The 14,792-nt window shown below is 45.7% G+C and overlaps 2 protein-coding genes across 2 annotated transcripts in view; one reads left to right on the plus strand and one right to left on the minus strand.

The window, feature by feature from the left end:
• Positions 1-4,940, plus strand: part of GIT2 (G protein-coupled receptor kinase interacting ArfGAP 2) — a 32,120-nt gene extending 27,180 nt beyond the window's left edge. The window contains exons 19-20 of the mRNA XM_009889174.1: positions 3,172-3,235; positions 4,097-4,940. Of these exons, the coding sequence (XP_009887476.1) occupies positions 3,172-3,235; positions 4,097-4,309 (277 nt within the window). The 3' untranslated portion in view covers positions 4,310-4,940. The remainder of the gene's footprint in view (positions 1-3,171; positions 3,236-4,096) is intronic.
• A 1,131-nt stretch (positions 4,941-6,071) lies between these two features.
• The window catches only part of TCHP (trichoplein, keratin filament binding), an 11,099-nt gene continuing 2,378 nt past the window's right edge, over positions 6,072-14,792 (minus strand). Inside the window, exons 2-12 of the mRNA XM_009889175.1 lie at positions 14,670-14,789; positions 13,407-13,463; positions 12,797-12,865; positions 11,795-11,968; positions 11,191-11,303; positions 10,801-10,867; positions 10,339-10,511; positions 9,247-9,328; positions 8,830-9,015; positions 8,593-8,736; positions 6,072-6,077 (exon numbers count right to left, since the gene is read on the minus strand). Coding sequence (XP_009887477.1) covers positions 6,072-6,077; positions 8,593-8,736; positions 8,830-9,015; positions 9,247-9,328; positions 10,339-10,511; positions 10,801-10,867; positions 11,191-11,303; positions 11,795-11,968; positions 12,797-12,865; positions 13,407-13,463; positions 14,670-14,789 — 1,191 coding nt within the window. The remainder of the gene's footprint in view (positions 6,078-8,592; positions 8,737-8,829; positions 9,016-9,246; positions 9,329-10,338; positions 10,512-10,800; positions 10,868-11,190; positions 11,304-11,794; positions 11,969-12,796; positions 12,866-13,406; positions 13,464-14,669; positions 14,790-14,792) is intronic.

The raw sequence follows: 14,792 nt of genomic DNA on the forward strand, positions 1-14,792 counted from the left end.
CATGAAATGCTACAGATGATAGAGAAACTGCACGTAGCTCGTACAGAGAGTTATGAACCTGTGATATTACCCATTCGGTCAAAGCTCTCATGACGGATTTAATGGGGAGCAGAATCACAGCCTGGAACTAGAACTGTCACTAGTTCAAGGGATTCTCCTGTCCCTGTTCTGCTTCTTGTCCATCGAGATATATTATCACAACTAACAGCACAACATGTGGTTGCTGCTTCTGTGCAGTGTTGCAAAAGTAGCAGAAGTTTCATGGTTCCCAACGTGCAACATTCACACCTGACAGCTTGGGCCCTCAACTGTTTATACAGCTGGCGTGTCTAATGACATCATTTGTATCTTGAATCAATGAAAAAAAATCTGTGTGCTTATGTAGTATCTTCCAACCTGACCAAAATATTGTTTATTAATGCCTAAAATAAAAATGAAATTTAAGTGAGATGTTCTTTAAAACAGAACTTCCCGAGTTTTATAAAACCCCAGGTATTACTGTCAGTGACAAGTATCAGGATTGGAGGAAGAGGTTACCGCAAGTTACTGCTAATGACGGATTCTTTTTTCCAAGCTGTCACTACTTGAATATCTTCCTCATGTCTCACTGGAATGTGTGTAAACTCAACAAATGTGTCTGCTTAGTTCATGAGCTTATATTGACCGTTTAGACTATAAAATAAAGCCATTCCTCCAAGAGACACTGTGAACTTTGCAGTGAACCTAGAGAACATACCATGAAATATACGTCCTTAATCTTGGTCTGTCATTCAAGTAATTCTTAGGGTTTTCTCTGCCTTGTTAGTGAAGGGTTTAATCAGCAAACTGGCTTTTTAATGAGGTACAGTGCTGTTCAATGTGGCTCGCGGGGAGCAAATTAACGGTTAACTCAGTAGCAGGATGGGAATTAGAGTGAGCTTGAAAGACTTCTCTCCACTTTTAGTTTATTTGGCAGAACTCGTGATTTGAGACATACGGAAATGCCCCTTTGTAAAGCAATTTTCCTGCATTGCCAAAATGACCCCAGTGTGTTGCTGCTTTCTCAGTGTGTTTGCAAGTGACCTATTTTTGCACCTTTGGTATTGCAAGATGACTGCATAAATAATGACTGGCGAGGGCGGGTGTCTTTTTTTTTGCTTCGAAGGGCAACGATCTACCATAATCTACAGATGCTGAACATTTTTCTTGAATGGTGTTGCTTTATGATTTTGAGATTCTCTTGCTTAAGATTGAATCATGTTAACTAACTTACACTGAAATTGTGTTTTTGAAGATTAAACCCAAGTATTTTGAAATTAGACTTTTGACAGACCACACTAACCACAGTGCTTCACAGCAGCTTATGGTAAATAGTTTTAAAATCTATTTTGAACAGACCAGTTTTCATTTCGTATGTGTCAGAAGTGAAATCTATGAGGACTAATGGAGTCTGCATTTGTTTAATTAGCCAACTCACCAGAATTACTGAATATTTAGCCTATAACTTACACACTGAAAGCAGTTGGTAGTTTGGAGATGCATGTACCTCTAAGACCTGTAAGCTGCTGTATGAGAATTGTGTGTTGTCTGATTACTGTGTATAAATTAATCCGCGAAGGCATCTTGCTGTTGTTAAGTTACCTTCATGCGATGTTTTACCTTGAGTTAAACTTTACCAAGAGAGCAAGGTATGAATTCTGTGCTGGAAGTTTGGCATAGCCCTTCTCGGTAGGTATCCAGCCTTCCAGTTTGTGAAATGAGAGAGGGGAAATAATGCGCCTAGTGCTACATTCCTGGCTTCAACTGATATTGAACTGATAACAAGGATGGAAATAAATCTCCTTGGAATCAAGGCGTGTCCTCAACGTGCAGCTCTGCAACACTAAAGCTTCCAGCCGGGCTGCTGACCCGGAGGGGCGCGCGTTTGTTACAGAGATCACACAGAGGTTAGCTGAGAACCGATGGGTTGAAAGCTTACGGAGCTCAGACTTTACCTTGTGCTGCCAGGTGTTTTGAATACCGGTTTTGGGGTTTACTGCCTTTTGGTAACTTAGGTACAAAGTGGGTTTTTTTTTTAAAGGCCTCTACTTCGTAACTTACACATGGAAAAGAAGTGCAGGAAAATTGCATTGCTTCAGAGGTGTGGACAAGACAGTCCTATAAATATCAACACTTGACTCTTAAATTATTTTTAAGAGTTTGGATGGCCAAAATTTAGCTCTGAAACATAAAATCAATTGAAACACCTTTGGGGTTTTTTTTTTAAGTTCAGAGATTACTGGATATTTTTAACTGCTTAGATTGTTAGCAGTTTTAAAACTTTTCTTTTAGTAGACTGGTTTTACAGTCTCTTGGCTTATGCAGAAAGAGCTCTTTCGAAACAGATGGATAGAGATTTCCCTGAAATGGCAGCAAGCTAAACTTACTCACAAAGTGGGGTTTTTAATCCACTTTTGATTGTCAACACTGCACTGAGGAAAAAAAAAAAGTTGCTTTTTTCCCAAAGCAACCTCTGTGTCGCCAGATTTTGTTTAAATATTTTTGAACTGCAGAATCTTGCTTTACTTCGTGCCTGGCTTAGATGAACCAGTTTGCCTGGGCACGCTCTCCCACACGTAACAATAACATGGCAGTTGTGCAGACACCAAACACAACGAGCTCAGCAATTTTCTGTACGATTTGGAGCCAAATTCTAGCGTTTGAATAGTGGGGCGGGGGGGAGGTCAGGAAACACGACTGTACCAATTAATGTGCAGCTAATATTCAGAGACACGTTTCCATAACTGCACACAAATTGAGGCTTTTTCTGACCATGTTTGGTATAATAGTTGTGGAGAGCTATTCCTTCAAACAAACTTTGATCAAAGAATAATGAAAACTAATAAAGAAATAATAATGAAGTAAAGAAATGATTTAGTGCTATTGGTTAAGTTCTTGCTTTTTCTGAAGTGGCATAGTTGTGTACAAACTTGTGCTGCAGCGTGCTGGGGAATGCTGCGGAGGCACCAAGAGTCTCCATGCTGTGTGTTGCACGAGCTACTCCAGTTGCCTTCAGTGCAGCCTACAAAGATCTTTTAGAATATATATGGGGGTTTTGTTACTCAGTTGTTGTTCGAATAATGGCCACTGACTAGAGAAATCGAAGAGGAAAGAGTCTTCACATAATGAATAATACAATGCATCTTTCTGCAGCTATATACCCTGCTCCGAGAGAATACATGTGGCAGTAACGGAAATGGCAGCCTTGTTCCCAAAAGTAAGTACCTTCCAGCATTACAATGTTTTTGGCCTCATTCCTCATTAGTAGATTTCCCTTGAGTACCTGAAAACCAAAAGCCGAAGGTAGGGAAAAATGACTAGATGGTTTTTTTGTCCCATCTTGCATCTTTGTATTTATTAGCATGCCGATTGGGAAGGGCTAACGTGTGAATCCTGGCCTTTATTTTTACTCTTGAACTTAAAACTCTAAGAATTGCACACAGTTCCTCCAAAGCTGGAGGCTACTTGCATCTAGCGTGAGGAGTCATGTGATTATATGGGAATTTTTCTGGGCTTGTTACCCTCCGGTTTCCATTTGAGTGCCATTGCCTGGATTTGTTACTTGCAGGTGTGTTTAGATCTGGTATCCATCTGCAATCTGTGTCTTCGCAGAAAATTGAGGGGGTGAAACCTCCATAATTAAGATTTTGTCAAGTCTTATGTACCTCTATAAAACTGCACGGAAAACGTAATGCTGTTGTGCCTACCTGAATGGATTGTCTTGTACACGCTGTGCCCTGATGTCAGCCAGGACATGGGCTGGGTAAACAGGCACTAGAAATTTTTTATGAGAGCATGAAGCAGTATTCCCTGCGTGCTGCCTGGCAGCAGTTTGAAACGTCCCTGAGATGAGAGAGGAGGAATTCCAGGAACTTGTTTCATCCGCCTCTAGCCCACGTCTCTGCAGCGATGTCTTATACCGTTGTCTGCAGCACAGAGAAGTCCGTGCAGAAAGCAGGGCTGTAGCAGCAGGAGTTTTGTTTTAAAGAACGCTTGTGAAACACTACCGGCTAATGAAAAGCGATCCCGAAACGGTTTTGTTGTTCTGTCCAGTTCAGCTTCTACTTTCCTTTCCCAGAAACCCAAATCTGAACTGGTAAGGACTTCTTTGCGTCTGCTGACATCTAGTGCCTACAGACTCCAATCCGAGTGCAAAAAAACCCTGCCCGTGGAGACGTGCCCTACCACGGACATCCAGCTGGTCACGCAGCAAGTTATCCAGTGCGCCTACGACATCGCCAAGGCTGCGAAACAGCTGGTTACCATCACAACCAAAGAGAACAACAACTGAGTCACACTTGGCTTTTTAGTCTTGTTTTTTAAAGGTTGAATTTCAAATATAGGTGTGGAACTATTTGAATTTTTATGAGAAAAACTAAAGGGGCAAGAAACTTTTTTTAAAACTCAGTATTATTTTTGCATGTTTTCTAACAATTTTATGATTAATTTAACCCACTGCCTTATTTTGTGCCTGTGTTGCCAGTTTAGTTACAGATAATAGCATGTCGCGAATAGCTGCCGAGCCATTATCACGTACCAGCCTCGTATCAAGGTCTTGCTAGACATTTCCTTGGGGCCACGTTCTGCTTTCAGATATTGCTTGCAAAACTCCGGTGGAAGTCAGCTGCGCGTATCAGAGGGCAGAATCTCGCTTCTGCTCTGTCCGGCCTGGAGCCTCACGTGCTGTGATGCCGCTGGCTGAGCAACCCGCGGCGAAACAGGCTCTGAAGGCGCCAGGGCCATAACTGCTCCCCAGCAGGAAGAAGGCTGTAGTCCCGGTAACGGAGTACGAGCCGAATATTATCTGTTCCCATATCAACTGTTGTGCAATAATATGTTTTTAGTCTGCTAAAACAATAGTAGTTGTGGGCATCCGAGCTTATTACATGTAACTGTACCAGGTCTTTGTCACTTTATCTGTTTTGGAAGGAATTTGAAACTTCATAGTTATTTCTTTTAGTTATCACTATGCCATTAATATATATGTTTGATGTTACTTTAGGGCATTAGTGGTTAAAATATTATCCTTTGTTTCTGATTTAGTAATTCATTCTTAAGTTTCCTATAGATTTTTACTGTCGTCTTCAAGGCACCGTCTTGTTTGCAGCAGCACTGCTCAGTAACTCAAGATGCAATTTACTCAAGATTTTTCTTTTTTTTTAATTATCACAGAAAAGGAAGTTAGAAGAGTGCCAGTGCAAACGCAGCTCTGTCTGCCATAGCGTATAACCTCTGTACCTCAACATATCCAAATGTGAAAAGATTTCTGATATCTAGTAAGTTTTATACAAATCTTTCAAAATTTTACAAGCTACATATGGAACACCCCAAGCTCAGCTGCCTGTTAGAAGGGCAGATGGGTGACAATTGTCAATGTGTTTCAGGGTTATTCATTCTTAACAGTTCACAAAAACGTGTCAGTCCCTGTGTTCAAAAATGAGAGTTCTTTGGGAATCTAAATTCCACGGGGGGGGAAATCACTAATTTTTGCTTCTGCCTGTGTCCCATTCGGAAGCATGCTGGCATTTTCAAGGCGCTGGCCCTGGCAGTACAGCTGCAGCTACTGAAAGTCATCTTTTAGTTAAGAGCAAAGTTGCAGAACTGCACTGGCTGTCACATGGCAGCAGCTGATGTGAACATTTAAGACAGTTTTTACAGAAACGTTTCAGTCAGAAACGGCTATCTGCTGTTCCACAAACAGGTCTGCAGTACGCGGTCTGCCAAAGCCACGAACTCTTCAGGGCTTTCTGGTGCAAAACTGCCATATTTAGGTGAACAAACGAACTAAAGTTCAGTGGTTGGTTCCTTTTCAAATCATACTGTGTTTTATGTACGTATAAACATGAAGTGCCATAACACTGTTGGATTCTTGTATGTTGTAATTATTAGCTCTGTTTTTAAAGTAGTGCAAGTTTGAGGGAGGGAAGGAAGGGAGAGGGTTAGATGACAACCCAGTAAATTAATGTTCTTCATTGTGGGGTGTTTTATTTCCTTTCTGCACTTCTGAATTCCAGAACTGACCCTAAACTCAGGGGAATGCAGACAGGCTGGGATTAGAACTGCAAAAGACATTTGTAAAACGCACTCTAAAGTTATGCTCCTGGCAATTAAATACATTGAAAATCTTCTAGGAGCTCTTCCTTAAATTGACATCATTGAAAGGCAGCGGATGGTATTTTTAAATCGCTCAGGACCCCGTTGCATGCTTTTCTTTAACATATCTTACCTGATTTCCACAGCAGGGTAACGCTGGGTTGCGTTGTAAGTTACCAGTTGTTTAAGCTTGCCTCTGTACCAAAACCAACGGCCACTTGGATAACTGCATGCCCTTGTTCCAGCTATGCTAGCCCCAGATTTTCTACAAGCAACCGTTTTGCTCGTTGGAAGGTCTGGCTGTAAAACCACAGCCAACCTGTAACTGATTTCCCCTTTTGTCACTTCAGCAGTGTTTCTGGTCAGTTCCCCATCTCCAACAAACCCTTGCTCCAGGTTGGTTATGGTCACACTGTGTCCTGGCTCCAGAACCACGGTGACGGTCATGCAGGACAGGCAGTTTTGATGTTCTCAATGAAACAGAAGTGCTCTGAGCACGTGCTGATATGCTGCGTCAGCTCTTTGCACCAACAGGCAGAGCGGGTCAGAACTGACGGTGACTAAAGAGTAGTGAGCAGATTGGCCCTCAAATCATGCAGCACTGTAATACCTGAAATAACAACAGTGGGTTGGTTTTTTTTTCTCTTTTTCCCCTATAAACAGACTCACTCGCTCTTTACAAAATGCTGCATAGGAAAGTGAATTTTTTTTTTGCCTTTTTCCAAAACTTGTATTTATCAGTGTCATTCTGTCTGTACAATATTTTGACTTAATCTTTTGTTTACTGTATTACTATAAAATGCTAAAACCCTTTTGGTGTGCGAAATTATTCCGGGTTATTTGACTGCTGGTTTTGTAAAGAAAAGATCTTGAAAAAGTTCCTGTAGTTGAGTGAAACCTGCAGTGCTCAAAGAGCACCCGGCTCTGTGGCCCGATCGGAACGTGCCTCACCAGTGGACGGATTTTAAGCAGCAGTTGCTGACAATGATAGCAAGGAATCAAGCACAATAATCGACTAAAACTCCCCTCCCCTCCTGTTGTTGGGGCAGTTTGCTCATGTAAAGAAACACACAGTTGTTGAGGTTGCAATTATTCATTGTTTATGAAACAGGTGAAAAAAAAATTAATGAAATCTTCAGCACCTTCTGGAGAGGAACGGTACGTGTTAGGAATTACTGTCGCAGCACACATTATCTGTCTTGGGGATTTGCAGTGCGTTAGGAATTACCTCTAAAGGTCTTTTCCAACCTAAACGATTCTATGATTTTATAACTCCTAAAAGCCAGCTGGGGCTCCAGGCACATCCCGCTTCTCAGAGGTGAGAGTCTGACACTTGAATAGCGAACACAGCACGTAGTGGTCTACAGCTCCCGTTCCATGGGAGGTGCGTATACTTCAGTGGTTTAGATCTAAAGGGCCCATTTATTTGCTGTGTTGCCCCAGCGTAGCACATACTAAAATACAGCATCACAACTCCCCAACACAGAGCACGTGAAGCAGTTCAGTGCTGCAAGGATTCTTGCACCTCCACCTTCTTGAAGCCAGTAGAAATTTGCTCTTGTGTTCAGCTGGGCCACAGCTGGATGTTTTCAGAAATCTACTGCGTCAAGTCTCGGTGTCATTGTAGGCTATTCCAAAGCCACCGTTACTTCAGGGGTTCCTTGATTTTTCAAAGTTTTCCTTCTGTAGTCTGCAACTCCATTTAGTGCTGGTTCCTCAGGTGCAGAGGACACAACCCCTCAGGTCCATGCTGCTTTTGGGTAACTGTAGAGCTAACGGGGTCAAAACAAAGATCGTAATTACTTTATGGGCTCCAGAATTAATCTTCCACACACGCGCTATGCAACATGCAAAGGAGATACGTTGGAGAGTACCGAACATCCTCCAAGAAGAGGCAGCAGTAACATTTAAGAGTTGATACTTCAAGGCAGTAATGCCTCCTTCCTGCTGTCCCTGACTTCTGTAGCTACTGTCTCACAAATGGCAGAGGCGAGTTCCTCTGGAGTAGCTCATAGTTTAGTATGAAAAGTAGGACCTGCTGGGCGTGTGGTTTAGGTAGGGTGACTTAAATTGAGCTTCGTTTTTAGAGCTCAGCAAAGCGCAACAGAAGACGGGAAGACATCAAGCAGCCGACGTGCACTGTCCCAACTGTGTTAATGCAGCTCATAATGCTGAAAGCCATTAGAATAACATCTGAGGCTGTAGCAACAAGTCTGCCTCAAAAATTATTTAAAAATTGGGACCTAAAGCATCAGTATCAGCAAAAGAAAAGCAACTTATAAGAGAGAACTATAGACCTCTGTCAGAAATAGCACCAGGGGCAGGAACAGGCCCGGTGTTCTGCCCTGGCTCCGTGTGGCAACTAAGGTGCAGATTAGAAGCAGCGACAGTTCTGCTTGCGCGATGCCATTGCCCTCCCCGATGTGCTGGCGTGGCAGGGTGGCCTGTGTGGACAGGCTTCTCCTTAACGCTGCCACCTACCCTGCTGCGATGCCCTCGCTCAGCCATGCGCTTGGCCTCCTCCCGCACTAACTCCTCGCAGCGCTGCTGGGCTGATCTCTCCTCTTCTTCCTCCTCCCTCCGGCGCTGCTGCTCCTCCTGTTCTTGTAAGCGGCGCTCCGTCAGCTGGGCACAGAGAAGACGGGGCTGTTACGGTGAGATCAGACACAGACTGGGCCCCTTCAACAGCTGGGTGCGTGTGTGGAAAGCATGCCCTACCTGCGCCTCCAGCTCCTGCCTGCGGGCTGTCTTCAGTTCCTCCTCCTGCTCCTTCTCTCGCCTAGTCAGTTCTTTTGCCTCTTCAAGTTCTTTAATCAGCTGCTCTCGATACTTTATAGACTCTTCTTGGGCTCGTCTGTTTAACTCCATCTTCTCTTGGATCTGGCGCTGCCTGCCTGCAAGGACCTTTGTGAGGAGAGAGGATTAAGGGAGAAGGTAAGTCAGGAAAGGGGCCACACTTACAACTGGGGAAATCTCAGCGCAGTTGGTTAAACTGTTCCCAGGAAATGTATCGGACAAGCAGAAAAACTCTGCGCTGGGTACTGAAGGCTGTAACCCTCTGGACGGTGGAAGGTTACAGCTGGAATGATGGCCTTGTCGAACCAAGAGAGATACCTCATCAAAAAAAGTCATCACCTCATTCATCAGGCGATCTCTGGCCGCCTTCTCTCTTTCCCATTCTTCTTCCCTCTTCTCCCACACTTTTTTAGCTTCTTCACTAAAGGACAGAGGAAGAATTATCTCTGAGGTTATTACTTCCAGTTAAAAACCCCCTATATACTCCGTGGGCATAGATGAGCTGTAGAGAAGCGCCCAGGTTTCTCTTCCCCTTTGTTCCCGGGCAGTTGGTGTGTCCGCCCCACCTGTGCCTATTGCAGAGAACCACTCTGGTTCCCTGTTATTACTGAACAGCAGGAGGTAACACACCGAAGGATGCGCTGGCTTGTAACAGGACTTCCTGGATGGACCAGTCTGCTCCAGGTGCAGGAGGAAGATGGTCTCTTAACTACTTCACACGGGGGTGTGGGTAATTAAGGGCATTGCTGGAAAAGTTGAAGATTTTGCAACTCCTCCCTCTGCAACAAAACCTTTAACTAAAACTTGATGGTAGCGTGCGCCGTCCTGTCACCAGTGACAATTCTCTCTGCACTGGGGAGAGCATAACGTGAACCCGAAGGAGGAACCCAAAGCGGCTTTTATGTTGGAGATACAGCTTGGAGATATAGCTTGGAGATACAAAGTAAAACAATATACGGGTTTTGGTGTCACTTAGACTAAAGCCCTCCGCATCAATAATGCGGAATCATTGAAAGTTGGTTACAAAGTTCTTACAACTAAAAGGTAATTCTTGCCATCTCTGGGTTACTACCTCTTTTTGTTATTAAAGCTGTTGCATTAAAGCTAATGTAACAGAAATTATGGACTAGGTCTTGGGATGGAGTAATTGGAAAAACAACCGCAGGCTTTGGTTCTGCCCGGACAGAAAAGCTTTGAGTCCGTCCGTACTGGCATGCTGACTGCCCAGCACAGCACTGGGCATGCGGAATGAAGGGGCAGCGCTCACTTCTACTGCAGAGCTCCCGGAACTGCAAAGACCAACCAGACACCTCTTCCTAACATCCACTTGCAGAGCCCATTTAACAAACATGAACAGAGCTCTGCCAACCAGGCAGGAGTATTCAGCACACGCGCTCTCTTCAGACGGTGCTCAGAGGTGGCCAGACTCACCTAAACATAGTCTGCAGCTCTGCCTCCCTCTCCTTCTCTAACTGGAGCTGTTCCTCAATGACACGTTTCATCCAGGCAACATCTGCAACAGCTTTTTCTCGTCGTGCGGACTGGCGGCGCTGATCCTCGTCTTCTTTCTCCAGGAGGGCTAATAAGATTTGCCTGTCTATCTCCTTGAGGAAAGCCACAAGATTAACAACTATCCAACAGGCTTCCAGCCTGCCTGCAGGGCTTCTCTCCACAAATTATTGGTGACGTAGCATCAAGGGCGTGCTCAGGAAGACACTCGGCCTGCTGGCTTCCCCACGATCTTTTTGCTCCAGCCCTGCTCACAAGCTGGAAGGGATTTCCTAACTAATTATCTGTAGGCATCAGAGGCAGGCACACAAACAAAACACGAAGAACAAGTTTCTTCAGCACACAGCAACTGTAACATACAAATCGAGGGGTGTTTTCGCTTACCAGCTCCTCTTGTATCTGCTGGGCTCGTCTCTTTAACTGGGCATTACACTGATGCCTCAAAAAGCGACTAAAGGAGAAAAAAAAAAAAAAAAGGAAACACTCAAACTGATTCTAGAGCTCTGTTATTATACACCAGCACTCAAGAAGGTACCTCTGTGACAACATGACTTACAGGCAACAGAGGTACCTGCTACCGCTAACATGAACAAAAAGAAGTAACGGCACCAATGCACTTGCTCGTTGGCTGCTCTGGATGGTTCCATCAAAAACCAAATATTTACAACCCACTGCTGCTATCTGAAACGTCTCCTCATGCTGCAGACACTGTTGCGGACATAGGAACAGATTCTACCCAAGCCCTGCTGAAACAAGCTACGCTCGATCTCATACCCAAGCTCTTTCTTCTTCCGATGCTCTTCCATTTGTTTCCTTTCTTCTTCCAAGTTCTCCAGCTCCCACTGTTGCTTTAATAAATTCTGTCGTTCTTTTTTCAGCTTTGTTGCCTAAAAGGAAAAAAAAAAACAAACACCAAGAAAGCGTAGGTCAGAGAGCTGCACGTCCCAGAGAGAGCGTTTGTACCCCGGTCTGTGCCTCTGCGAGCAGTCAAAATCCTCATTGCAGTAAATATTCCACATGAATTTCATCTGTGTCTCAGTGGCTCACAGCACAAGAAACACTGTGAGGAGCCGCAGCCGACAAAGCCTGTGACCTCAACCTGGCACATTTAGAAGTTTCTACAAATCTTTTTTTCTCATCTGGTGCAGCACCAAAGGGTGCTCGCATTTCAAGCACGGCAAACAAAGCCACCAGAATGCAGTTAACATGCCGGTGCTCAGGGGAGAGGCCTACATTACTAACAGAAATTACGTCACAGCTAACTTTCTTCCAGATTTAATCTAGTGGAAACCTGGAGGGAAGAGGTCAGGCCAGTGTTGCTGTATTTCCAAGTGAAACAATGAATTTCCTTCTCAAATGAGGAGAAACTGAAGATTACCTCTGTCTCTTGTAATTTCAGTTCTTCTATTTGTTGAAGCAACGCCTCCGCTTGCTTCTTCTCTTCCAGCCGACGCTTCTCTTCCTCTTGTCTTATTCTTTCCAGCGCTTCCCTTCGCGCGATTTCATATTCATTTTCGTAATGTTTTTTCTCCTCGAGTTCAGTTGCTTCTTGCTTTCCGAGCCAAAGGAAAACACGACATTTAAGGTTAGGCTAATGGAAAGAAACTGCCTCTGGCTCAGGAAATCCACAAATCAAACTCCTGCAAGCTGACGTGTATTGAGAAAATATAGAAACACACTAGGAAGGAACACAAGGACAAAGCCAAACTATCTGCTGATCACCGCCTGAAAACGGTTATCACTCTGTACGTGTCCTCTGCAGGACCCTGCACAAGTCTTACGCTAAGCACAGGTAATCCCACAAATACACTCAGATTTTGCTATTACAACCTCAATTATTGTTTTAGTTGACTCTGAAATCTGTATTTGAAGAACTTTATTATTCTTTCACATCAAAATCACTGTATTTCCATATCTAGCATACGCATATTCAAATACTAAGCTCTTGCAGCTTTGCACTGACTCTGCACTGCAGTTTGCTGTTAGACGAGCCCCCAGTGCCACAGTGAATCCTGCAACAGGTCCCTTCAGCAGACAGCACTGGATTTTCTAGGAGACGGACAGCGTGTACTTGTTAGACAGGAATGATGGCTCCTCGTTAAAAGCATCCTTCCTGGTAGCAGCTCCTGTCGTTCTGCGGACACCAGAACTCCCCGTCACTACGGGACTGAGCAAGGCACCCTGTCATTATTTGGTTCGAGTGTGAGAAAAGCAAACAGACAGCCAACTCCCATTCCTTCGGCATCTGAGCCGTGTGCGTACAGGAAGGCAAGCTGTCTGCCAGCCGGGTCAAAAGGCACATAGTGTCACACCTCCACCTGCTCAGGCGTTTCAGGAATCTGTCCTAGTGAGCCGTGACACCAGGGCTACCCCAGCGTACCTTGGTTTTTTGCATCAGCTGATCACCCCAGGCCTCCGTCACGTGCTTCCTGTGCAGCTCCGACTCCACCTGTAGACAACAGATGCCATTAGTGCCAGAGGCTCTCTTGTCCCGGGATCTACTGGACACTCTGGAGTACCATCTGGCCCAGCCCTGAACTCCAAGCAGGACCTGCCTCTGCCGAGTTGGGCTCGTTTGGGTGTCCTGTGCCCACCAGGTCCCAAGCTGAGGGTCACTGTCACACACCAGTTCTGGGAAACACTACAGTGACAGTGAAACCAGAGCTGTGGCAGCTAGAGCAGCAGGTCAGAGGAATAAAAAATAAGGAAGCACCAAGGACACGACAGGTACAGCTTTAAAAAGCACCTGAGGTATTTAAAATCACAGGCACTGAAAACCTGCTGAGTCAGAACAGATTTCTGACTGTTCTTGAAAAATACCCGCTTTGAGGGGACTTCTTACACTGTTAGGTGATTTTCTTCTTTGCCTTTTGCTTATCAGAACTCAGGACAATTGCTGCGATTCAAGACGAGTGACAACAGTAGATACATGATGACTTTCAAGTTTAATAAATGCAAGGCAGCGGTGACTGAAAAGAAAGTAACATCACCTCCCGGAGCTCAGCGTTGTTTTTTTTCCAGTGCTCATACAGCAGCTGCTCAGCAACCTGGAAACACGAGAGCTGGATTATGTCAGCATACAGAAGAATTTGAGATATCAAACCCTCCCAAGGCAGCCATTACTTAAGCAAACCAAGTGCTGAAAAACACAACGTGGGGCACTTCTGTCCATAGAATCATAGAGCAGTTTGGGTTGGGAGGGTCCTTTAAAGGCCATCTAGTCCAACCCCCCTGCCATGAGCAGGGACATCTGCAACTAGATCAGGTTGCTCAGAACCCCGTCCAACCTGACGCAGAACGTTTCCAGGGATGGGGCAGCCACCACGTCCCTGGGCAACCAGGTCCAGTGTTAGACCACCCTCATGTTAAAAATTTTCCACTTTATATCTAGTCTAAATCTACCCTCTTTTAGTTTAAAACCATTACTTCTTGTCCTATGGCAACAGGCCCCACTAAAATTTGTCCCCACCTTTCCTGTAGCCCCCTTCAAGCACTGAAAGGCTGCTATAAGGTCTCCCCGGAGCCTTCTCTTCTCCAAGCTGACCCCCCCCAACTCCCCCAGCCTGTCCACCCAGCAGAGGGGCTCCAGCCCTCCCAGCATCTCCGGGGCCTCCTCTGGCCCCGCTCCAACAGGTCCATGCCCTTCTGATGTTGGTGGCCCCAAAGCTGGACGCAGTACTCCAGGTGGGGTCCCACCAGAGTGGAGCAGAGGGGCAGAATCCCTTCCCTCGCCCTGCTGGCCACACTGCTGGGGATGCAGCCCGGGATGTGGGTGGCTTTGTGGGCTGCCAGCACACATTGCTGGCTCATGGCCAGCTTTTCATCCACCAGTACCCCCAAGTCCTTCTTGGCAGGACCGCTCTCAATCCCTTCATCCCCCCGCCTATACAGGGGTTGCCCTGACCCGGGTGCAGGACCCTGCACTTGGCCTTGTTGAACCTCATGAGGTTCACACGGGCCCATTTCTCAAGCCTGCCCAGGTCCCTCCAGCGCGTTGACCACATCACTCAGCTTGGTGTCACCCATAAACTTGTGGAGTGTGCACTCGATCCCACCGTCTGTGTCAATGAAGATATTAAATATCCATCCCCAGCAAGTGCAATTCGCACATCTAAAGCAAGAGAGCGGCCTTGCCTCTCCTGTCGCTGGGAGGGCTGTAGGATCGCTCCTTCATCACCAGAGATGAGGAATGAACCCCGGGCTGCAAGGCCTCTCCTGGCTCAGACCACGGGAAGCCCTGATGCTGCCCTCACCTTCCTCCTCCGCTCCTCCCTGCTGGCTCGTAGCTCCTCGCTCCGCTGCCGCATCCCGGTGAGCTCCGACCCGCCGCCCCGCCGCAGGTCCCGCAGCTCCGCCACCAGTGCCTCCTGCTCCTC

Source organism: Charadrius vociferus, unplaced genomic scaffold (genome assembly GCF_000708025.1).
Source record: "Charadrius vociferus isolate BGI_N301 unplaced genomic scaffold, ASM70802v2 scaffold567, whole genome shotgun sequence".
In the NCBI taxonomy this organism is placed as follows: Eukaryota; Metazoa; Chordata; class Aves; order Charadriiformes; family Charadriidae; genus Charadrius; species Charadrius vociferus.